Source organism: Hemitrygon akajei, chromosome 5 (genome assembly GCF_048418815.1).
Source record: "Hemitrygon akajei chromosome 5, sHemAka1.3, whole genome shotgun sequence".
NCBI classification, from domain to species: domain Eukaryota; kingdom Metazoa; phylum Chordata; class Chondrichthyes; order Myliobatiformes; family Dasyatidae; genus Hemitrygon; species Hemitrygon akajei.
In genome coordinates this window covers 103,531,265-103,555,548 of record NC_133128.1, presented here as the reverse complement: position 1 = coordinate 103,555,548, position 24,284 = coordinate 103,531,265, and the positions used below count along the sequence as shown (strand labels likewise).

At 45.2% G+C, this 24,284-nt stretch overlaps 1 protein-coding gene across 4 annotated transcripts in view; it reads right to left on the bottom strand.

The window, feature by feature from the left end:
* LOC140728036 (AP-1 complex subunit sigma-2) overlaps positions 1-24,055 on the bottom strand; it is a 75,483-nt gene extending 51,428 nt beyond the window's left edge. For 2 of the 4 annotated variants that reach the window (XM_073046154.1, XM_073046155.1), the window contains exons 1-2: positions 23,894-24,054; positions 3,384-3,562 (exon numbers count right to left, since the gene is read on the bottom strand). In XM_073046154.1, the coding sequence (XP_072902255.1) occupies positions 3,384-3,562 (179 nt within the window). In that variant the 5' untranslated portion in view covers positions 23,894-24,054. Of the gene's footprint in view, positions 1-3,383; positions 3,563-23,893 lie in introns of all 4 variants that reach the window. The other 2 variants (XM_073046157.1, XM_073046156.1) reach the window with 2 other exon arrangements.
* Between the last annotated feature and the right edge of the window lie 229 nt (positions 24,056-24,284).

The following is a 24,284-nucleotide window of genomic DNA, read 5'->3' as shown; positions in this document are numbered from 1 at the left end:
GAGCTGATAAGGTTGGTGATGGTATAGGAGACAATGGCCTGGTGCTCCTTAGTGGGGTCACGATCAAGGGGTAAATAAGAGGAGGTATCAGAGAGTTGTCGCTGTGCCTCGGCCAGTTAAAGGTCAGTACGCCAGCCAACAACAGCTCCCCCCTTATCAGCGGGTTTTATAGTGAGGTTGGGATTGGTGCGGAGGGAGCGGAGAGCAGTGTGTTCGGAAGGAGTGAGGTTGGAATTGGAACAGGGTGGGTGAAGTCGAGATGGTTGATGTCCCGTCAGCAACTAACAATAAAGAGATCCAGAGCAGGCAGAAGACCAGAGCGGGGTGTCCATGAAGAGCACCAGCCTTCAGTGTGGAAGACATCAACAGTATGCCAGAAAAATCAAGAGTGATAGAATTGAGTATAGGCACTATTACGAAGGAAAAGGAGCTTGGGAAGCCGAAGTCTGAAGACAGATAAGTCATCAGGACCAGATGAACTATACCCCAGTGTTCTGAAAGAGGTAGCTAAAGAGACTATGAGTGCATTAGTAGTGACCTTTCAAGAAGGGGTGGAGGCAAATTCTAGGCCAGTTAGCTTGATGTTAGTGGCTAGCAAGATGTTAAAAGTACATTAAGGGTGAGGTTTCAAGAGCACTAGGAGGCACATAATGAAGTAGACCAAAGTCAGCATAGTTTTCTTAAGGGGAAACCTTGCCTGACAAATCTGTTCAAAGCTCACAGTAAATTTATTATCAAAGTACACATTTGCCACCATCTACAACCCTGAGATTCACTTTCTTGCAGGAATACTCAGTAAATCCAAGAACCATAAGAGAATCAATGAAGGACTCACCAACAGGGCAGTCAAACAACCAAGATGCAAAAGACTAGAAACTATACAAATAAAAAAGAAAATAATAATAAAAATAATAATGCAATAAATACGAGAACACGAGATTGAAGAGTCCTTGAAAGCTAGCCCATTGGCTGTGGGAACAGTTCAGTGATGGGACGTGAAGTTATCCCCACTGGTTCAAGAGCCTGATGGTTGGGGTAATAAATGTTCTTGAACTGTTAGTGAGGAAATAACAGGCAGGATGGATAAAGGAGAGTCAATGGATGTTGTTTACTTGGATGTTTCAAAGGCCTTTAACAAGGTGTCACACGAGGCTGTTAAACAAGAGCCATGGTATTACAGGAAATATACTAGCATGGACAGAAGATTGGCTAACTGGCACAAGGCAAAGAGACAGAATATAGGGGGCCTTTTCTGGTTAGCTGTTGGTAACTAGTGGTGTTCCACATGGGTCAGTGCTGAGTCCACGACTTTTCATTTCATATGCTAATAATCTGGATGATGGAATTGATGGGTTTGTGGTCAAGTTTGCAGATAATTTAAAATGTAGTTGGAGGGACAGGTAGTGGTGAGAAAGCAGGGAAGCTGCAGAAGGATTTGACAGATTAGGAGAATGGGCATAGAAGTGGCAGAATACAATGTCGGGAAGTATATGGTCATGCACTTTGGTTAGAGGAATAAAGGCAGAGATTATTTTCTAAAAGGGGAGCAAATTCAGAAACAGGGGCAAAAGAACCTGGGAATTCTAGTGCAGAAGATCAATTTAACCATACAACAAGTACAGCACAGAAACAGGCCATCTCGGCCCTTCTAGTCCGTGCCGAACACTTACTCTCACCTAGTCCCACTGACCCGCACTCAGCCCATAACCCTACATTCCTTTCCTGTCCATATACCTATCCAATTTTACTTTAAATGACAATACCGAACCTGCCTCTACCACTCCTACTGGAAGCTCGTTCCACACAGCTACCACTCTCTGAGTAAATAAATTCCCCCTCATGTTACCCTTAAACTTTTGCCTCCTAGTGCTCAACTCATGTCCTCGTTTGAATCTCCCCTACTCTCAATGGAAAAAGCCTATCCACGTCAACTCGATCTTTCCCCCTCATTATTTTAACTACCTCTATCAAGTCCCCCCTCAACCTTCTACACTCCAAAGAATAAAGACCTAACTTGTTCAACCTTTCTCTGTAACTTGGGTAACCTGTGTTCTAGGGAATAAAGTCTTAACCTATTCAACCTTTCCCTACAATTCAGATCCTCCAGTCCCAGCACATCCTTGTGAATTTTCATTGTACTCTCAACATGCGAGGAACTTTTGGAGATTTGGGCCCGTATTCATTGGACTTCAGAAGAATGAGGGGAAACTTGGTAAATATTGAAAGGCTAGATAGAGTGGACATCAAGAAGAGCTTCCAACAGTGGGAGAGTCTAGGATCAGAGGGCACAAACTCAGAACAGAAGCACCTCTTTAGAACAAACACGAGGAGCAATTGCTTTAGCCTAAGGGTGGTGAATTCTGGAATCCATTGCCACAAATTGATGAGGAGGCCAAGTCACCGGGTATACTTAAGTTGACAGGTTCTTAATTAGTAAGGGGTGGGGCGAAGAGAAAATAAACGAGCCATGATTAAACAACTGAGCAGACTCAATGGGCTGAATGGTCAAATTCTGCTCTTACATCTTACAGTCCTGAGGAAAATTGCTCAAGGATTCTATTCTGTTGTAGAATTTGTCACGCATCATTTACTTCAGACTTGAAAATAATTGCCATCAGTGCAAGACATACTGTACATACATAATTAACTTTCCCTTTAACATACTTTACCTGGAGACTAATTTTAAAACAATTTTTTCCAGTAGCTGGTTTTTTTAAAAATGCTGCCATATCTCTACATTTATTAGGGAATAATAGTCAAATAATACTTTTAACTTCAGGCTTTCAATGACGGAGCCTCAGTTTCCTTAATATAAATGAACATGTCACTAGGTACCTTGCCAACAGCAGGTAATGCACTTTTTTTTAAAAAAACATACTGTTGCCATCCATCTCACATCCATCCAGAGGCACACAAGTGAGTGAAGCCCTTAGGTTCACAACAGTTCTAACATTCACAACATTCTAGGTTCCATGTCAAATTTTTAAAAATACTGTATAGTAAGTTTATAACTTCAGCAGGAACAAAGCAGGAAAATAATGGGCACTCTTATTCTATATACAAGCCCCCAAGTCACTCAATTAAATTTTAGTCTGTAACCCACTGCTGTATTTCTAGCAGATCAGTCATCCATTTACACCCACTGGCTGATCCTTCTGCATAATGCCATATATTTTTTTCTCCTTGCATTACTGACATACACCTACCACTTTTCTGTCTGTCAGCTGCACTGCATGTTTAAGTTTACTCCACATCTCTTTTACAGAAAACAAGGGACTCTTAATAATTGCATTTAAAACCATTTTTAGTAATGTAAAAAAAGCAACTCACTTCTGTAGTGAGTGCATATGCAAACCAGTTAAAACAGAATATTGTATTCAAACCTTTTATACACAATCTTCAAATCTCTCCATTCCAAAAAGCTGCACATCTTCGGTTTACGTGCTAGGACTGTCTGAACCAGCTCCCTCGTAATTTTTTTCTTCTCCTTGTCCGAAAGGGGAACATACCACTTTTGTAGTCGAAGTTTCCCCTGACGACTAAACAGCAGCATAAATTGCATCTGTTAAAAGAAAGCATTAAAAGGTAACATAGCTTTGAGCCTCCACAGCTTCCAAAATCTTCTGGCTTTAATTAACATACTGCACAAAACCATTTGACCCAATGGGTTAAGATTAAAGATTGTTTAATTGCATTTTCAGTACTGAACTGTAAAGGAAAACAAAATAATTGTTACTCTGGATCTGATGCAACACAAAAAACCATAATAAAGAACACAATAATAAAATGTAATATATTTAAGATCGATCGATTGCATGTCCATGAAGTGACACTAGGCACAGGAGGTGACTGACAGGAACTGATAGTGGTGGTGAGCATGGAGGGGTGGATTAGTGGGTGGAGAGTTGATCAACCTTACTACTTGGGGAAAGCAACTGTTTTTGAGTTTGGTGCTGCTGGCATGAATGTTACAGTGCCTAAAAAAATATTAACCCCTCTTGGAAGTTTTCATGTTTTATTGTTTTACAACATTGAATCACAATGGATTTAATTTGACTTTTTTGGCACAGATCAACAGAAAAGGCTGTTTGATGTCAAAGTGAAAAATTTCTACAAATTGGTCTAAATTTATTACAATTATTAAACAAAATAATTGATTGCATAATTACTCAACCCCTTCAAGTCAGTATTTAGTAGACGCACCTTTGGCAGCATTATAGCACTGAGTCTGTGTGGATAGGTCTCCGTCAGCTTTGCACATCTAGACACTGCAATTTTCTCCATTCTTCTTTACAAAACTGATCAAGCTCTGTCAGATTGCATGGGGATCGTGAGTGAACAGCCCTTTTCAAGTCCAGCCACAAATTCTTAATTGGATTGAGGTCTGGACTCAGACTTAGCCACTCCTGGACATTAACTTTGTTGTTTTTAAGCCTTTCCTATGTTGTCATGTTGCTGGAAAACAAATCTTTTCCCAAATTAGTTCTCTTGCAGGCTGCATCAGGTTTTCCTCCAGGAATTCCCTGCATTTTACCCTCTGCTTTCATGCCTTCCAGGGCCTGCTGTAGTGAAGCATCCCCACAGCATGATGCAGCCACCACCATGCTTCATCGCAGGGATGGTGTGTTTCTGCTTATGTCAAACTCCATTTAGTCTCATGGCCAAACAGCTCAATTTTGGTTTCATCAGACCAGAAAACCTTCCAGCGGACTTCAGAGTCTCCCACATGCTTTCTGGCAAAACCCAGCAGAGATTTCAAATGAGTTCCCCCCCCCCCCCCCCCCTCCAAACAGTGGTTTTCTCTTTGCCACTTGCCCATAAAGCTACAACTGGTGAAGTACCTGGGCAACAGTTGCTGTATGTACAGTCTCTCCCATCTCCACTTGTACCACCTCCAAAGTTGTCATACATCTCATGGTGGCCTCCCTCACTTGTCCTCTTCTTGCACAGTCACTCAGTTTTTGAGGACTGCCTGCTCTAGTCAGATTTACAGCTGTCATATTCTTTCCATTCCTTTATGATTGACTTAACTGTACTCCAAAGGATATTCAGTGACTTGGAAATTTTCTTGTATCCTTCTCTTTACTTGTGCTTTTCAATAACTTTTACGCAGAGCTTCTTGGAGTGTTCTTTTGTCTTCATGGTGTAGTGTTTGCCAGGATACTGACTCACCAGCAGTTGGACTTTCCAGATACAGGTGTATTTCTTACTACAATCAGCTAAAACACCTTAACTGCACACAGATAAATCTCCATTTAAGTAATTTTGTAACTTCTAAAACCAATTGGCTACACCACTAGTCACAGGCCTCCAGTCAGAGAGGCAACCATCTCCTACTGCTCTCTGGCTTCTCCTACAAGGCATTGGTTAATTGTACAAGGCATTGGTAAGGCCGAATTTGGAGTATTGTGTACAGTTCTGGTCACTGAATTTATAGGAAAGATGTCAACAAAATAGAGTAGAGAAGATTTACCAGAATATTACCTGGGTTTCAGCACCCAAGTTACAGGGAAAGGTTGAACAAGTTAGGTCTTTATTCTTGGAGCGTAGAAGGTTGAGAGGGGACTTGATAGAGGTATTTAAAATTATGAGGGGGATAGATAGAGTTGACGTGGATAGGCTTTTTCCATTGAGAGTAGGGGAGATTCAAACAAGAGGACATGAATTGGGAGTTAAGGGGCAAAAGTTTAAGGGTAACACGAGGGGGAATTTCTTTACTCAGAGAGTGGTAGCTGTGTGGAACGAGCTTCCAGTAGGAGTGGTAGAGGCAGGTTCGGTATTGTCATTTAAAGTAAAATTGGATAGGTATATGGACAGGAAAGGAATGGAGGGTTATGGGCTGAGTGCGGGTCAGTGGGACTAGGTGAGAGTAAGCGTTCGGCACGGACTAGAAGGGCCGAGATGGCCTGTTTCTGTGCTGTAACTGTTATATGGTTATACAAAGCCAATGTCTAATCCAATTTAACACCTCATCTTGAATGCCAAGCAACTGAACCCTCTTGACCAACCTTCCATCCGGAATCTTGTCAAATGCTTTGCTAAAGTCCATGTAAACAACATCCACAGCCTTGCCTTCATCCATTTCTATGGTAACTTCTTCAAAACACTCCAAGAGGAGTGTTAACCTACCACAAACAAAGCCATGCTGCCTATCCTTAATCTTGTCTATCCAAATTCTTATATATCCAGTCCCTTAGAATACCTTCCAATAACTTTCCCACATGTTGGACTCACCAGCCTATAATTACCTGGTTTATGTTCACCTTTTTTTAAAAAGTGAACAACACTGGGTACCCTCCAATCCTCTAGTATCCCTCTTGTCAGGATGATTTAAATATTCTGCTAGAGCTCCCACAAATTCTGCACTTGCCTCCCGAAGGGTCCAAGGGAACACCCTGTCAGGCCCTGGGGATTTATCTGTCCTGATTTGCCTCAGGATAGCAAACATCTCTTCTGTCATCAGTACAGGGTCCATGAAGTTGATGCTGCTTTGCCCCACTTCACTAGACTGTATGCTTTGAGTAAAAACAAATTTATTTTGCTTAAGGTTTCCTCTATCTGTTTTGGCTCCACATATGGATTACTATTCTGGTCTTCCAAAGGACCAATTTTGTCCCTTGCTATCCTTATGTTCTTAACATATTTGTAGAATCCCTTAGGATTCTCCTTCACATTGTCTGCTAGTGCAACATCATGCCTTCTTCTAGCCTTCCTAATGTCATTAAGTGTTCACTTGCATTTTTCGTACTCCATAAGCACCTCATTTGTTCTTACCTGCCTATACCTGCTGTGCACTTCCTTTTTTTTCTTAACCAGGGCCATATCTCTGAAAACCAAGGTTCCCTACACTTGTACTCTTTACCTTTTATTCTGACAAGCACACACAGACTGTGCACTCAAAATTTCACTTTTGAAGGCCTCCCACTTATCAAGTATACCTTTGCCAGAAAACAGCCTGTCCCAATCAACATTTGCCAGATCATTTCTGCTACCTTTCTCCAATTTAAAAACTCGACCCACAGACCAGACCCATTTTTTTGCATATTTACTTTGAAACTAATGGCATTGTGGACACTAGATGCAAAGTGTTCCCTACACAAACTTTTGTCCCTTGCCCTCATTCTACAACCCCCCCCCCCCCCCCCATTCCCCACTGACCTTTTACTTCTTCTCACCTGCCTATTATTCTCTTTGGGTCTTCTCCTTCCCTTTCTCCTCTGGTCCACTCTCCTCTATCAGATTCCTTCCTCTCCAGCCCTTGACCTTTCCCACCCACTTGGCTTCACCTATCTAATCACCTTCTGCTAGCCTCCTTCCTCTCCTCCCACCTTTTTATTCAGGCATCTTCCCCCTTTCTTCCCAGTCCTGAAGAAAGGTCTCCAGCCAAAATGTTGACTGTCTATTCATCTCTATAGATACTGCCTGATCCACTGAATACCTCCAGCATTTTACATGTGTTGCTCAGGTTTACTATCACAGGCATAGGTCATGAAATTTGTTGTTTTACAGGAATACATAACAAAATGTAAATTACAGTACATTTTTTTTAAAGTTAAATTAAATAAGTAGGACAAAAAAAAAAAGTGAAGTTGTGTTTATGTGTTCAATGTCCCTTCAGAAATCTGATGGCCGGGGGGGTGAAGAAACTATTCCTGAATCATTGAGTGTGCACATTTAAGCTCCTGTACCTCATCTGATGGTAGCAATGAGAAGACGACATGTGCTGGGTGATTGGTGTATTTAATGATAGATGTCTCAAAAAGGAAGCATTGCATTATGAAGATGTCCTGGATGCTGGGGAGGCTGCTGCCCATCATGGAGCTGACTGAGTTTGCAGCTTATTGCGATCCTGTGCAGTGCCCCTCCCCCATACCAGTTGGACATACAGCCAGTTAGAATTTCTCCACAGTACATCTGTAGAAATTTGCAAGTGTCTCACTGTTGCCATTAGGAATGAGGTACAGGACCCTCAGGACACATGCCACCAGGTTCAGGAACAGTTCAACGTATCAGGCTCTTGAATCCAAGGGGATAACCTCACTTCACGCAACTTCACTCACACCAACACTGAACTGCTCCCAAAACCTGTTCTCACCATCAAGGACTCAGTATTTCATGTTCTCGATATTTATTGCTTACTTATTAATATTTGATTTTTTTTGTTGTTTCTTTTATTAACTGTGAATACCCACAAGGAAATTAATCTCAGGGTTGTACATGCTGAAATATGTACTTTGATAAGAAATTTACTTTAACTCACTCCTGTACATCACCTCAGCACCATCTGATATTCTGCCAACAATTGTGTCATTAGAAAATATATCCATGGCATTTGAGTTGTGCTTAGCCACACAGTCATGGGTGTAGAGAGAATAGGATAATAGGATAATCACACATCCTTGAATGTGCTTAAGCTGGTGTTGATTGTCAGTGAGGATGTGTTATTTCCAAACCTCACTGACCTGATGAGGAAGTCAAGCTGAAGTGGGAGGTACAGAGGCCCAGGTTTTGAAACTTTTAATTAGTACTGAGGTATTGTGTTGAACGTTGAGTTGTAATTAATAAACAGCAGTCAGAGGTACATATTACTGTTGTTCAGGTGGTCAAAGGCAGAGTGGAGAGCCAGTGTGATTGCATCTGCTGTCAACCTATTTTGTCTATCAGCAAACTGCAGCAGGCTCAGGTCCTTGCTTAAACAGGTATTTATTTACACTGGTTTACAACCTCTCAAAGCACCTCAGTGATGGCAGTGCAACTGTCTGATAGTTGTTCAGGCAGCTCACCCTGCTCTTCTTGGGCACTGGAAGGATTGTCACCCTTTTGAAGCAGATGGGAACCTCTGATAACAGCAAAGAAAAGTTGAAAATGTCCTTTAACACTCCCAGTTTGCACAAGTTTTCAGTGCCTACCAAGTACACCATTGGGGCCTAATGCCTTGCAAGGGTTCACCCACTTGAAAGCTGTTCTGATGTCAGCCTCTGAGACATATCACAGGATTGCAAGATGCTGTAGGGATTTGTACAGTGTAGTTTTATTCTTCCCTTCAAAGCATGCACAAAAGGTGTTGAGCTCATCTGAGAGTAAAGCATCAGCCATTCATGTTAGGTTATGCCCTGTAGAAAGTAGTGGTCTGCAAACTATGACAGTGCTGACTTGCCTCTGATTCAATCTCTAACTTCAATCAGAATTGTTTCTTCTTACTCTTAGAAGAGTCTTTCATAAGTTTGTACCTGAACTTCTTGTATAGTTCTGGATTACTAGTCCTGAATGCCACAAGCCTATCTGCCTGCAGACTGCAAACCCCCTTGTTCATCCACAGCTTTTAGTTTGGGTACATCCATTATGTTCTCAAAGGCACACAATCATCCACACAGGTACTGATGAAGTCAGTGACAAATGTGGCATATTCAGATTCAAAGATGAATTCCTGAACATTGTACAGTTCACTGATTCAAAGCAGTCCTTTAAATGCTCCTCCACCTCCCATGCCCACAACACAGGTACTGCAGTCCTCAGTTTCTAGCTGTATACTGGGAGTAGTAGTACAGCCAGGTAATCAGACTTGCCCAAATGCAGGTGTAGAATGGCATAGTAAAAATTCTTGATGGTGGTTTAAACAGAAGTCAGGTATGTTGGCTACTCTGGTTCCACTGGTGAAATGGCTGGTCAGACTTCAAGCCTATCTCGTTGGAACTCCCCACAATGATTGGAAAAGCTTCAGAGTGCAGTGTTTGTTACTGCTGATTACCATGTTCAGTTCCTCCAGTGACATTGGCAGGAGTAGAATGTACACTCCTACCAGGATAATGGCAGAAACTCCCTCAGAAGACAAAATGGACATCACTTAACTGCCAGATGTTCCAGGTCGAGTTAGTAGGATTGAGACAGAATCACTACGTCTGTGCACCATGATGAGTCTATCATGAAGCACACTGTCTACACTACCTTTAAGAGACTCCACTGTCCTGTCCATGTAATGGATAGTGAAGCCCTCAGGCTCCAGTGCTGCATCTGAAATGGTAGGGGTGAGCTACGTTTCCGCAAGACCACAAGATATAGGAGTAGAATTAGACCAATTGGCTGATCAAGTTTACTCCGCCATTTCATCAAGGCTGATCCAATTTTTCTCTCAGACCCAAACTCCTGCATTCACCCCATATCCCTTCATGTCCTGACCAATCAAGAATCTATCAGCAACTGTCTTAAATATACACAAAGGCTGCACCTCCACAGTTGTCTGTAGCAAAGAATTCTACAGATTCACTTTCTCTGGTTAAAGAAATTCTTCCTCATCTCCATTCTAAAAGGATGCCCCTTTATTCTGAGGCTGCATCCTGTCTTAGACTCTCCCACCAAAGGAAACATCCACCCCACATCCACTCTATTAAGGGCTTTCACCATCTGATAGATTTCAATTAGGTCACCCCTCATTATTCTGAATTCCAGTAAATACAGGCCAAGATCCTTTCAATCCCAGAATAGTTTTTGTGAACCTTTGAACCCTCTTCAGTTTCAACACATTCTTCTAAGAAAAAGGGCCCAAACCTGCTCACACTACACCCAGTGAGGCTTCGCCATTGCTTTATAAAGTTTCAACATTACATCTTTGCTTTTATATTCTAGCTTTCCTGAAATGAATGTTATCATTGCATTTGCCTTCCTCACCAGACTCAACCTGCAAATTAACCTTTAGGGAATCCTGGACAAGGACTCTCAAGTGCCCCTGCACCTCAATTTTTTGTATTTCTCTCCACTTAGAAAATAGTCTCTTTCCTTTCTTCTACCAAAGTTCATGACCATACACTTCCCAACACTGTATTCCATCTGCCATTTCTTTGTCTATTCTTCTAATCTGTCTAAGTCCTTCTGTAGCCTCTACTTCAGAACTATCTGCTCCTCCACCCATCTTCACATTGTCTTCAAACTGCAACAAAGCCATCAATGCCATCATCCAAATCACTGACATTTAACGTAAAAAGAATCAGTCCTAACACTACTCACCAGCAGCCTGCCAGAGGCGGCTCCCTTTATTTATCCATGCTAGAATCTTTCCTGCAATACCAAGGGCTCATAGAGAAGAAAATTTCCGTGAAGAAAAGTACACAGCAGCTCCTGATGTCCCTCTGGTACTGCAATCTTGCTCAAGGTCTTCAATTTTATTTTCCAGAGACTATCTTCACTAGCAAGATGGTAGGAAGTGGGGGCCTTGCATTTCAATCTTACTTGCAACCCAGCAGAGTTTCCACATTTCCTTTTTCCCTTTAGGGAAAATACATTCACAAACTATGTCTGCAGTCCAGGTTACACAGATTTTGAGGATCGATACAATTTTTAAACATCAGCTGTGGATTTCAGCTGTAATCCTGAGTGGGAATATTTAATGATTCCTTTCAGAGCTGCATGGAAAGAGTCGACAATAAGAGCTGACAATTTCAATCCAAAATTGACTTGATGATAGAAAACGGAGGGTAGTGGTGGAAGATTTTTGTTAGATGGAAAGACTGACCTGTAGTGCATAGCATTTCAGATACGTTAATGACTTGGGTGTAAATACACAAGTCTACCTATTAAAATTGTTGTGAATAGCAAGGAAGATTGTCAAAGGCAACAACAGGCTATCAATCGGATGGAAAGCTGAGTGTTAGCAGACGGATTTTAAATCTATAACTAAATTGGAAAGTCAAATGTATACGTGGCAAACAGTAGACCACTAAGGAATATTAAACAGAGACATCTTAAAGTTTAAAGGCACAGTTTCCAAAAAATGGGTAGTATGGCACGTGCTGTAGCGGTGTGCTACACGCAGCGCTGAAATAATGACACGGAGTCGATAAACTGCAGCCAAAGAATAAGTTTATTTCAACTCCACAGTCTTGCTTTAAAGCCTGTCTCTCCCACCAGATACCTTGAGAGGCCTTACTGAAACCCCCTCAGGCTTTCTTCCTTTGTCCCTGCACTCTGGCTAATTGTCAGCTGGTTCGAGTGTGCTAGTAATTGGGTCGCCACATAATCCCCCCCCAGAACCGGCGATACACCCCCCAATGTCCACAGTCTGGGCCGGACCCTGTTTGGGATGTCGGCCTCTGCGCCGCGGTGCCGGAAACTCGACCGGTTGCGCCAAGTCCACATGGGCCAGTTTGAGTCGGTCCACCGTGAAAACCTCCTCTCTCTCCCCAACGTCCAGCACGAACATGGACCCGTTGTTCCTGAGCACCGTAAATGGCCCCTCGTAGGGCCATTGCTGCGGTGGCCGATGCCCGCCCCGTCGTACAAACACAAACTTACAGTTCTGCAGGTCTTTGGGTACGCAGGTCGGGTGCTGCCCATGCTGTGAAGTGGGTACGGGGGCCAGGGCACCGAGCCTCTCGCGTAATCTGCCCAGGACTGCTGCGGGTTCATCCTCTCGCCCCCTTGGGGCTGGTATGAACTCCCCAGGAACGACCAGGGGTGCGCCGTACACCAACTCGGCCGACGAAGCGTGCAGATCGTCCTTGGGCGCCGTGCGGATGCCGAGTAGGACCCAAGGAAGCTCGTCCGCCCAGTTAGCTCCGCGCAGGCGGGCCATGAGAGCCGACTTCAGGTGACGGTGGAAACGCTCCACCAGTCCGTTCGACTGTGGGTGGTAGGCAGTGGTGTGGTGCAGCTGAGTCCCCAACAGGCTGGCCATCGCTAACCACAGGCTGGAGGTGAACTGGGCGCCTCTGTCGGAGGTAATGTGGGCCGGTACACCAAAGTGGGACACCCAGGTGGCGATCAGTGCCCGGGCACAAGATTCAGAGGTGGTGTCGGTGACTGGGACCCGCCTCTGGCCATCTTGTGAACCGGTCCACGATAGTCAGGAGGTGCCGCGCCCCGCGCAACACTGGCAGGGGGCCCACGATATCCACATGAATGTGGTCGAAACGCCGGTGGGTGGGGTGGAACTGCTGCGGCGGGGCCTTGGTGTGTCACTGCACCTTGGCCATCTGGCAGTGCATGCACGTTCTGGCCCAGTCACGGACCTGCTTGCGGAGTCCGTGCCAAACGAACCTGCTGGAGACCATCCGGACGGTAGTGCGGATGGAGGGGTACGCCAAGTTATGAATGGAGTCGAAAACACGTCGTCGCCAAGGTGCCAGGACGACAGGATGGGGCTGACCGGTGGCGACGTCACAGAGTAGGGTCCTCTCACCTGGGCCTATGGGGAGGTCCTGGAGCTGCAAACCGGAGACTGCGGACGTGTAACACGGGATCTCCTCATCTGCCAACTGTGCCTCAGCCAGTGCCTCAAAGTCTACCCCTTGGGAAAGGGCGTGAATGTTAGGGCGAGAGAGCGCATCTGCCACGACAGTGTCCTTACCCGACACGTGCCGGACGTCCATCGTGTATTCAGAGATGTAGGACAGATGGCACTGCTGGCGGAACAACCAGGGATCGGACTCCTTTGTGAATGTAAAGGTAAGCGGTTTGTGGTCCGTGAACGCGGTGAAGGGCCTACCTTCTAAGAAGTACCTGAAATGCCAGATTGCCAGGTATAGCGCCAACAGCTCCCGGTCGAAAGCACCGTATTTGAGCTCGGGTGGCCGCAGGTGTTTGCTGAAAAACGCCAGGGGTTGCCAGCGGCCCGCGATGAGTTGCTCCAGTACCCCACCGACTGCCGTATTAGATGCATCCACTGTGAGGGCGGTAGGGATGTCCATTCTGGGGTGCACTAGCATCGCGGCGTTCGCCAAGGCATCCTTCGTTTGAATGAAAGCGGCGGTGGACACCTCGTCCCAGGTAATGTCCTTGCCCGGACCGGACAGCAAGGCGAACAGGGGGCGCATGATCCGGGCAGCTGAAGGGAGGAAGCGGTGGTAGAAATTGACTATACCTACGAATTCCTGAAGGCCTTTGATCGTGGTGGGTCGGGGGAAATGGCGGACCGCATCTACCTTAGCAGGCAGAGGGGTTGCCCCGTCTGTGGTAATCCTGTGGCCCAGGAAGTCAATGGTGTCGAGCCCGAACTGGCATTTGGCCAGGTTGATTGTTAGACCGTACTCATTCAGCCGGGCATAGAGTTGTCGGAGGTGGGACAGATGCTCCTGACGACTGCTGCTGGCTATGAGGATGTCGTCCAAATAGATGAATGCGAAGTCCAGGTCGCGTCCCACTGCGTCCATCAACTGCTGGAACGTCTGTGCGGCATTCTTCAGGCCGAACGGCATGCGGAGGAACTCAAAAAGACCGAACGGGGTGATGAGAGCCGTTTTGGGGACGTCGTCCGGATGCATCAGGATTTGATGGTATCCGCGGATGAGGTCTACCTTGGAGAAGATCCGTGCGCCGTGCAGATTTGCTGCAAAGTCCTGAATGTGCGGCACAGGGTAGCGGTCCGGTGTTGTAGCCTCGTTCAGCCTGCGGTAGTCGCCGCACGGTCTCCAGCCCCCTGTCGCTTTGGGCACCATGTGCAGGGGGGAGGCCCATGGGCTGTCGGACCGCCGAATGATCCCCAATTCCTCCATCCTCTTGAACTCCTCTTTCGCCAGTCGGAGCTTGTCCGGGGGAAGCCGCCGAGTGCGGGCATGGAGGGGTGGTCCCTGGGTCAGGATGTGGTGCTGTACGCTGTGTCGGGGCATGGCTGCCGTGAACTGCAGTGCCAGAACCAATGGGAAATCCGCCAGGACCTGGTGAAGTCGTTGTCGGACAGCGTTATGGAGCCGAGGTGAGGGGCTGGCAACTGGGCTGCACCAGGGAGAACGTCTGAAAGGTCTTGGCGTGAACCAGTCTCTTCCTGGGCAGGTCGACCAGTAGGCTGTGAGCCCGCAAGAAATCCGCACCCAGAAGCGGTTGGGCTACGTCGGCCAGTGTGAAGTCCCACGTAAACTGGCTGGAGTCGAACCATAACTGCACCAGACGGGTGCCATAAGTCCTTATAGTGCTGCCGATCGCGGCCCACAGGGGGGGGACCCGGCGCCCTGCTGCGGGTGTCGTAACTCGTCGGAGGTAAGACGCTGATCTCGGCACCAGTGTCGAGCAAAAACCGGCGTCCCGACTGCTTGTCCCAGACATACAGGAGGCTATCCCGATGGCCAGCCGTCGTAGCCATCAGCGATGGCTGGCCCTGGCGTTTCCCGGGAACTGGCAGGGCGGGCGACAACGGCGGGCTTCTGTGCCCCACCGCTGGTGGTAGAAACACCATTGCTCGTTGGGCTCCACACCCCGGCCTCTGGGTTTAGCAGGCTCTTTGGCCGGGCCTGACTGGTTTGCTGCTGGGAGCGTGGCCGGGTGATCTGTGCGATGGACGCCCCACTCACCTTCTTGGCGTTCCACAGCACGGCCGCCCGGGTTGCCACCTTCCGGGGGTCGCTGAAATCCGCGTCGGACAGCAGCAGGCGTATGTCCTCGGGCAGCTGCTCCAGGAATGCCTGCTCAAACATGAGGCAGGGTGTGTGTCCGTCGGCCAGAGACAACATCTCATTCATTAAAGCTGATGGGGGCCTGTCTCCCAAGCCATCCAGGTGCAGTAAACGGGCAGCTCGCTCGCGGCGGGAGAGCCCGAAAGTCCCTATGAGCCGCTATGTCCTGGTCGAGGGAGCTCACCACGTAGTAGTAACGGGTGTCCTCTGAGGTTATTTGCCGAACATGGAATTGGGCTTCTGCTTGCTGAAACCACAGGTGAGGTTGTAGCGTCCAGAAGCTTGGCAGCTTCAAGGAAACCGCATTAACAAATGCAGCGTCTGTCATCTCCGGTCCAAAAACGTTTGGATCGTTGGGGTCACCAATTGTAGCGATGTGCTACACGCAGCGCTGAAATAACGACATGGAGTCGATAAACTGCAGCCAAAGAATAAGTTTATTTCAACTCCACAGTTTTGCTTTAAAGCCTGTCTCTCCCACCAGATACCTTGAGAGGCCCTACTGAAACCCCCTCAGGCTTTCTTCCTTTGTCCCTGCACTCTGGCTAATTGTCAGCCGGTTCGAGTGTGCTAGTACCGTAGATTCCGGATTATAAGCCGCTACTTTTTTCCCACGCTTTGAACAGCTTTGAACACTGCGGCCTTTACTACGGTGCGGCTAATGCATGGTTTTTTTTCATGCCGCCAAAAACATTTTGCCTCGTAACAGTAGACCAATAAAATTGATGAGTAGTTCACAGAGGTCCAATGAAATTGTACGATAAATCAAGCGCACTTTCACAATTAAATTATTGTAAATCAGTCATTTGTACTCACCCTCATCAACATGGAAAACACTCGAAGAAAAGCATTGTGCTGCCTTTATGGCAGTTATTTAGTTTATAATATTTTCGCTTAGTAATTCATTTGTTAGTATTTTCTAGTTAAAGTTAGAAGTGTTTTAAGTATATTTGTTTTCTGTACTACATCCCGGAATGCTATGACATCACATCCGGTTTCGCCGCGTCTTGTGGGAAAATACCGGTTTGCGATAAACGGAAAGGAGGGGGCGAGCGCATTAGACCCGAGCGAAAACGCTGCTTTTAAGTTAAAGGCGATCAATAACTTTTCCTGGTAGGCTGCAGTATATATTTTTTTACCAGTCGTTAGGAGATATTGGAATGTTGTTCGTGCACTGTTCAGTAAAAAAGTATACGCAAGGAAATTTGTGTGTTACCAATATGTATGTATATTTAAAAGTAACCGTGTTACAGGCACGGTTCGAAAAAAAGCATTTGCAATATGTATTTGTTTATGTTACCATACGGATTTAATTAAAAGTTAAAAAATCCTCACGTGTAATATCTTTCTGTGTAAATATCTCATATTACAACGTGGGACACCTGCGGCTTGTACAAGTACAAAATTGATTTTCTTTCTAAAATTAGAGCCTGAGGCTTTTAATCAGGTGCGCTCTGTAGTCCGGAATCTACGGTAATTGGGTCGCCACAGTGCCTTAATTAGTTGGCATATTGAAAAGAAAAGTTAACAAGTATGTTGCAACTTCACAAAACACAGATCAGAACACTGTGCTGCACAGTAGGAAGGTCATGATTGCATTCAATAAAGTGCAGAGGAGGTTCACCTGCATTGGAACACTTGCATAATGGAGACACAGTGGATAGGTTGGGCTTGTTTTCCCTGAGTGGAGATGGTTGAGGGATAATCTGATAGAACTATACAAGATAGGGTCATCAAAAACAATAAGACATTCATTTAAGAAGCAAGAAACACATTTTAAATACAATCTGAGGGGAACCTTTTTCTTTAAAAAATTAAGAACTCATTGATATCTGAAAAGCACTGCAAGAAGTAGTGATGGAATGAGATCACAACTATGTTTGAGGCATCTGAACAGGTAGCTGAAAATAACAGGGCATAGATGGATAAAGCACCAGCATGCTGTAGAACTCTACAGCTATTAACTCCTGCCAGTGCTGCAAGTGTTTGGTGACAAAGTTCCAAAGGAGGCTAATGAAAAAGAGCAGAACAGCCTTTTTTGTTCAAAGCTGTACACACACACACACACACGGTTTTAACCTTCCACATCCTACGGTCTCCCAATCTACATCAACAGAGTGTAGATGCTCGAAGCGGTCTCCCAGTCTATGCCACTTCACTAGGTCAGGCAGGATCTCCCAGTGGCCACCCATTTTAATTCCACTTCCATTCCCATTCCAATATGTCTATCCAAGGCCTCCTCCACTGTCATGATGAGGTCACACTTAGGTTGGAGGAAGCCTCCAACCTGATGGCATAAACATTGATTTCTCAAACTTCTGGTAATGCCCCCCCCCACCATCACCATCTCCCATCCCCTTTTCCCTTTCTCACCTCATCTCCTTGCCTGACCATCACCTCCTCTGGGGCTCCTCCCCCTCTTTTCCTTCTTCAATGGCCTTCTGTCTCTTTCACCAATCAACTTCCCAGCTCTTTAATTCATCCCTTCCCCTCCAGGTTCTACCTACCACCCATGTGGTACCTACCAAGATGTTTCTTTCGTCCATCCCGCCACCTATTTTTCTCCCATCCTGCCGACGAGTTTCAGCCCAAAACATGAACTGTACTTTTCTCCCCCCATAGGTGTTGCCTGGCCTGCTGAGTTCTTCCAGCATTTTGTGTGTTGTCAGTATAACACTGTCTGGCTGGCCAGTACCTGCTTATCAATTTGTATCTGGCCAAGGAATGAACTGGAAGCCAGTGCCATCAAGACCCAGAAACAACACACACAAATAAAGTTGGCAACTATTATAGGATTACTATGGTTCACACAGTTGCCTCGCCACCTTCAAAGGCAATTAAGGATGGACAATACAGCCATATTCAGAAAAATGTACAACTGAAGAAAACTGAGTGAACAAAGCTCCATTTAAACAAAAGCTCAATTTTTGTTTAAACAAAAAAACCCAACTTACTCTTTTAGAACAGTAGATGTAACTAACTTTATTAATGAAGACAACCTATTTGTTTAGTTCACAATAATCCACAGACAACAAACAAAAAGCTACTGAAGGTACCCAACAGGTCTAACAGTACTGGTGGAAGGAAACCGATGGTCAACATTTCAAGTCAAGACCCCACATCTGAGCCAAGCATTTGATACCCCAGTACTAGAAATAACTAACACCATTCATTCAGCACCAAGATGACAGGAAGCATCTGTGGAGGGAAATGGACTGTTGACATTTCGGCTTGAGACAAATCATCTCAACTAAAAGATAGAAGGAAAATAGCCAGTGAGGGAACGCCTCTTTCACCTCAGATGGTTGAGGAAGTTTTGTATGGGCCCCCAAAACCCAAGAACTTTCTACAGGGACACAATTGAGAGCATCCTGCTGGCTGCATCACTGCCTGGTATGGGAACTGTACTTCCCTCAATCACATGATTCTGCAGAGAGTGGTGCAGACAGCCCAGTGCATCTGCAGTTGTGAACTTCCCATGATTCAGGACATTTACGAGGTCAGGTGTGTAAAAAGTGTCCATTGGATCACTGGGGACCCAAGCCATCCCAACCACAATCTATTCCAGCTGCTGCCGTCTGGGAAGTGGTACCGTAGCATAAAAGCCAGGACCAACAGGCTCTGGGACAGCTTCTTCCACCAGGCCATCAGACTGATTAACTCACACTGACTTGAGTGTACTCTATTACATTGACTGTTCTATTTATTATAAATTATGATTGCACATTTAGATGGAGACATAACGTAAAGATTTTTACTCACGTACGTGAATGAAGTCAATTCAATACAGTACAGCACAGGAACAGACCCTTTGGCTCACAATGCTGTGCCAAACTACCTAAAAGGTAAATCATAAAAACCCCAAAACCCCAAAGACTAATCCCTCCTACATACAGTGTCCATATTCCTCTATCTCCTCATTTTCATGTGCCTATCTAAATATCCCTTAAAAACCTCTAATGCATTTTTCTCCACCACCATACCAGGGAGCACATTCCAAGCATCCACCATTCTCAGAGTAAACAACTTACTCCATGAATCCCCTTTGAACCTACCCCCTCTCATTTCAATGCATACCCTCTAGTATTATACCTTGCTATCCTGGAAAAAAGCTATGCCCCGTCTATTTTATCCCTCTCAATCTTATAAACCTGTCACATCTCCCCTCAGTCTCTGCCACTCCAGAGAAAACAACCCAAGTTTGTCCAGCCTCTCATGACAGCACATGCCCTCAAAGCCAGGCAGCAACCTGGTGAGCCTCTTCTGCACCCTCTCCAGAGCCTCAACATCCTTTCTATCGTGGGCAACTCAACCAGAGGTGGCCTAACCAGTATTTTAAAGTTGCTACATAAACTCCTGACTTTAGAACTCAGTGCCTTGACTAATAAAAGCATTCCATAAGCCTTCTTAACCACCTTATTGACTTGTGTAGCACTTTCAAAGAGCTATGAACTTAGATACCAAGATCTCTCTGCTTAGCAACACTGTTAAAGGTCTTGCCCTTAACAATGTATTGTCTCCTTGCATTTGCTTTACCAAATGTGATACCTCACATTTATGGGTTAAATACCATCTGCCATTTTTCTGTCCATATCTGCAACTGATCTGTATTGTGCTGTATTCTTTGCCAGACTTCTAAACTATCCACAATTCCACAGATCTTGGTATCATCCACAAGTTTACTTATCAATTTACAAACCCCATTTCCAGAAAAGTTGGGATATTTTCCAAAATACAATAAAACAAATATCTGTGATGTCAACTCACGTGAACCTTTATTTAACTGACAAAAGTACAAAGAAAAGATTTTCAATAGTTTTACTGACCAACTTAATTGTATTTTGTAAATATACACAAATTTAGAATTTGATGGCTGCAACGCACTCAACAAAAGTTGGGACAGAGTTAAAATAAGATTGAAAAGTGCACAGGATTTTGGAAGACTCCACATTAAGCAGGCTAATTGGTAGCAGGTGAGGTATCATGACTGGGTATAAAAGTAGCGTCCATCAAAGGCTCAGTCTTTGCAAGCAAGGATGAGTCATGGCTCACCCCTTTGTGCCAAAATTCGTGAAAGAATTGTTAGTCAGTTCAAAAGGAACATTTCCCAATGCAAGATTACAGAGAATTTAGGTCTTTCAACATCTACAGTACATAATATTGTGAAAAGATTCAAAGAATTCAGAGACATCTCAGTGCGTAAAGGGCAAGGTCGGAAACCACTGTTGAATGCGCGTGATCTTCGAGCCCTCAGGCGGCACTGCCTAAGAAACCATCATGCTACTGTGACAATTATAGCCACCTGGGCTCGGGAGTACTTCGGAAAACCACTGTCACTTAACACAGTCCGTCGCTGCATCCAGAAATGCAACTTGAAACTGTATTACGCAAGGAGGAAGCCATACATCAACTCTATGCAAAAACGCCGGCGAGCTCTCTGGGCCCGCGCTCATCTCAGATGGACCGAAAGATTGTGGAACCATGTGCTGTGGTCAGATGAGTCCACACTTCAGCTGGTTTTCGGAAAAAACAGGCGTCAAGTTCTCCGTGCCAAAGATGAAAACGACCATCCTGATTGTTATCAGCGAAAGGTGCAAAAGCCAACATCTGTAATGGTATGGGGGTGCATCAGTGCCCACGGCATGGGTCAGTTGCATGTATGTGAAGGTACCATTGACTCTGAGGCATATGTTAGGATTTTAGAGAGACATATGTTGCCATCAAGGCGACGTCTCTTCCCAGGACGTCCATGCTTATTTCAGCAGGACAATGCCAGACCACATTCTGCACAGGCTACAACAGCGTGGCTTTGTAGACACAGAGTCCATGTGCTTGACTGGCCTGCTGCCAGTCCAGATCTATTTCCTATTGAAAATGTATGGCACATCATGAAGAGGAGAATCAGACAATGGAGACCATGGACTGTTGAGCAGCTGAAGTCTTGTATCAAGCAAGAATGGACAAAATTTCCAATTGCAAATCTACTACAATTAGTATCCTCAGTTCCAAAACGATTAAAAAGTGTTATTAAAAGGAAAGGTGATGTAACACAATGGTAAACATGCCTCTGTCCCAACTTTTGTTGAGTGTGTTGCAGCCATCAAATTCTAAATTTGTGTATATTTACAAAATACAATTAAGTTGGTCAGTAAAACTATTGAAAAGCTTTTCTTTGTACTTTTGTCAGTTAAATAAAGGTTTGTGAATTAACATATCACAGATTTTTTGTTTTTATTGCATTTTGGAAAATATCCCAACTTTTCTGGAAATGGGGTTTGTACATTTTCATCCAGGTAATTTATATACATTACAAACAGAGGGTCCAGCACAGATTCTTGCAGAACATTGTTAATTACAGATCTTCAGCTCAAATAAATTCCTTAGGCCATTTCCCTGTCTTCTATGTGCAAGCCAGTTCCAAATCCAAACAGCCAATTCACCACAATGCATCCTCATCTTCTGGATCAGCCTCCTGTGAGAGACTTTATCAAACACCTTAATAAAATCAATGTAAACATCAACTGCTCTAGATAGATAGATAGATAGATACTTTATTCATCCCCATGGGGAAATTCAACATTTTTTCCAATGTCCCATACACTTATTGTAGCAAAACTAATTACATACAATACTTAACTCAGTAAAAATATATGCATCTAAAATCACCCTCTCAAAAAGCATTAATAATAGCTTTTAAAAAGTTCTTAAGTAGTTTACTTAAATACATTGAGTCCTAACCCCGGCACTTTAACATATCTTACTCCTGGCGGTTGAATTGTAAAGCCGAATGGCATTGGGGAGTATTGATCTCTTCATCCTGTCTGAGGAGCATTGCATCGATAGCAACCTGTCGCTGAAACTGCTTCTCCGTCTCTGGATGGTGCTATGTAGAGGATGTTCAGGGTTTTCCATAATTGACCGTAGCCTACTCAGCGCCCTCCGCTCAGCTACCGATGTTAAACTCTCCAGTACTTTGCCCACGACAGAGCCCGCCTTCCTTATCAGCTTATTAAGACGTGAGGCGTCCTTCTTCTTAATGCTTCCTCCCCAACACGCCACCACAAAGAAGAGGGCGCTCTCCACAACTGACCTATAGAACATCTTCAGCATCTCACTGCAGACATTGAATGACGCCAACCTTCTTAGGAAGTACATTCGACTCTGTGCCTTCCTGCACAAGGCATCTGTGTTGGCAGTCCAGTCAAGCTTCTCGTCTAACTGTACTCCCAGATACTTGTAGGTCTTAACCTGCTCCACACGTTCTCCATTAATGATCACTGGCTCCATATGAGGCCTAGATCTCCTAAAGTCCACCACCATCTCCTTGGTCTTGGTGATATTGAGACGCAGGTAGTTTGAGTTGCACCATATCACAAAGTCCTGTATCAGTTTCCTATACTCCTCCTCCTGTCCATTCCTGACACACCCCACTGTGGCCGTGTCATCAGCGAACTTCTGCACATGGCAGGACTCCGAGTTATATTGGAAGTCTGATGTGTACAGGGTGAACAGGACCGGAGAGAGCACGGTCCCCTGCGGCGCTCCTGTGCTGCTGACCACCGTGTCAGACCTACAGTCTCCCAACCGCACATACTGAGGTCTATCTGTCAAGTAGTCCACTATCCAATCCACCATGTGAGAGTCATCTCTCGTCACCTGGTCAAAAACTCAATCAAGAGCTAGCAAGGAATCTGTGAGGCTTGATAAGCAGATAAAGGAGGGAAAAGTGGAAATAACAGAAGGAATCCACTTATCACTTGGTCACTCTTACTCCATTATCTCTCTTCTTTATACTAGCCATCTCCCCTCTGCCCAGAATCTCAACCCAAAATGTCCAACTGTTAAGTTCCCTCCCGCCAGACCCAGAGCTCTTCCAACACCTTGTTTGTTGTTCAAGAATCCAAGACAGCCTCTTATAGCTCCAGCTTTTTTATAATTCAAAATAATTAGATAAAAAGAGAACTCTGTGTATTAGCCTCCCAGAAAAGTCTGTCAGGCACATATCAACAAGCTTACAATCATACACATGAAAAGAAGAGCCGAGAAGCTTGCAAATGCTTCTGACATTCAACGGTGGAAACTCAACCAGATAAACAACCCCACTTGCTACAATAGCAGCAAGATTATGGAAATATAGCTTAATCAGAATCCGATTGAGACAAATCACTGATTTGTATAACCCAACATCACAGTTGAGTCCACAGGACAAGGGGCAAGGACCAGCCATAGATTCCCGGATCTCATACACACGGGGGTCCCCCCTCGAACTGAGCTGGGCCGATACCAGTGAAACAAGTCCCCCGGCCATGACAAACTACGATACGCCCCTCCCCGCAGCGCAGCGTACCGCCAATGGAGGTCATGGGATTCCGGCTCTATAGAGCTGCTCCCTCAACGGCCGCCAATCTGGGGCCTACTCCCAACTCACGACTCAGCCAGGAAGACACTTAGACAACCCTCCACACGACGCGCTCAGTTAAGCAACGGGAGTTGTCAGCCACAACGGACCGACTTACCTCACACAGTTTCTCCCACAATCACCCCTCAACCGACTCGGTACTCCTTCGTCTGCTTGAAACAGAATAGCCTGCGGTTCCGTGTTCCCTCATCTCATTGGATCAATTGAGCGACCGGTAGCATTTCACACCATGATTGGTCGGGGTGGATGCCCGTCAGTGTCCCACGAAGGTTGGAGTTAATTGAATTCTTGCTGAGTAGGGGGAAGGAGCAGGTTGGACATGATTGGTCAGATGATGCTGAGGGGCGGTACCATAGCCGCTCACGTGGCCTGTGGATAATGCGATCAGGGAAGTGCCAGAGCTTAGCTTTGATTCATGCACCTAATGGTCAACGGTCTTGCAGGGGTTTGAGTAGCATTCTGATGCCGACAAGATGTTGAAAGCAACA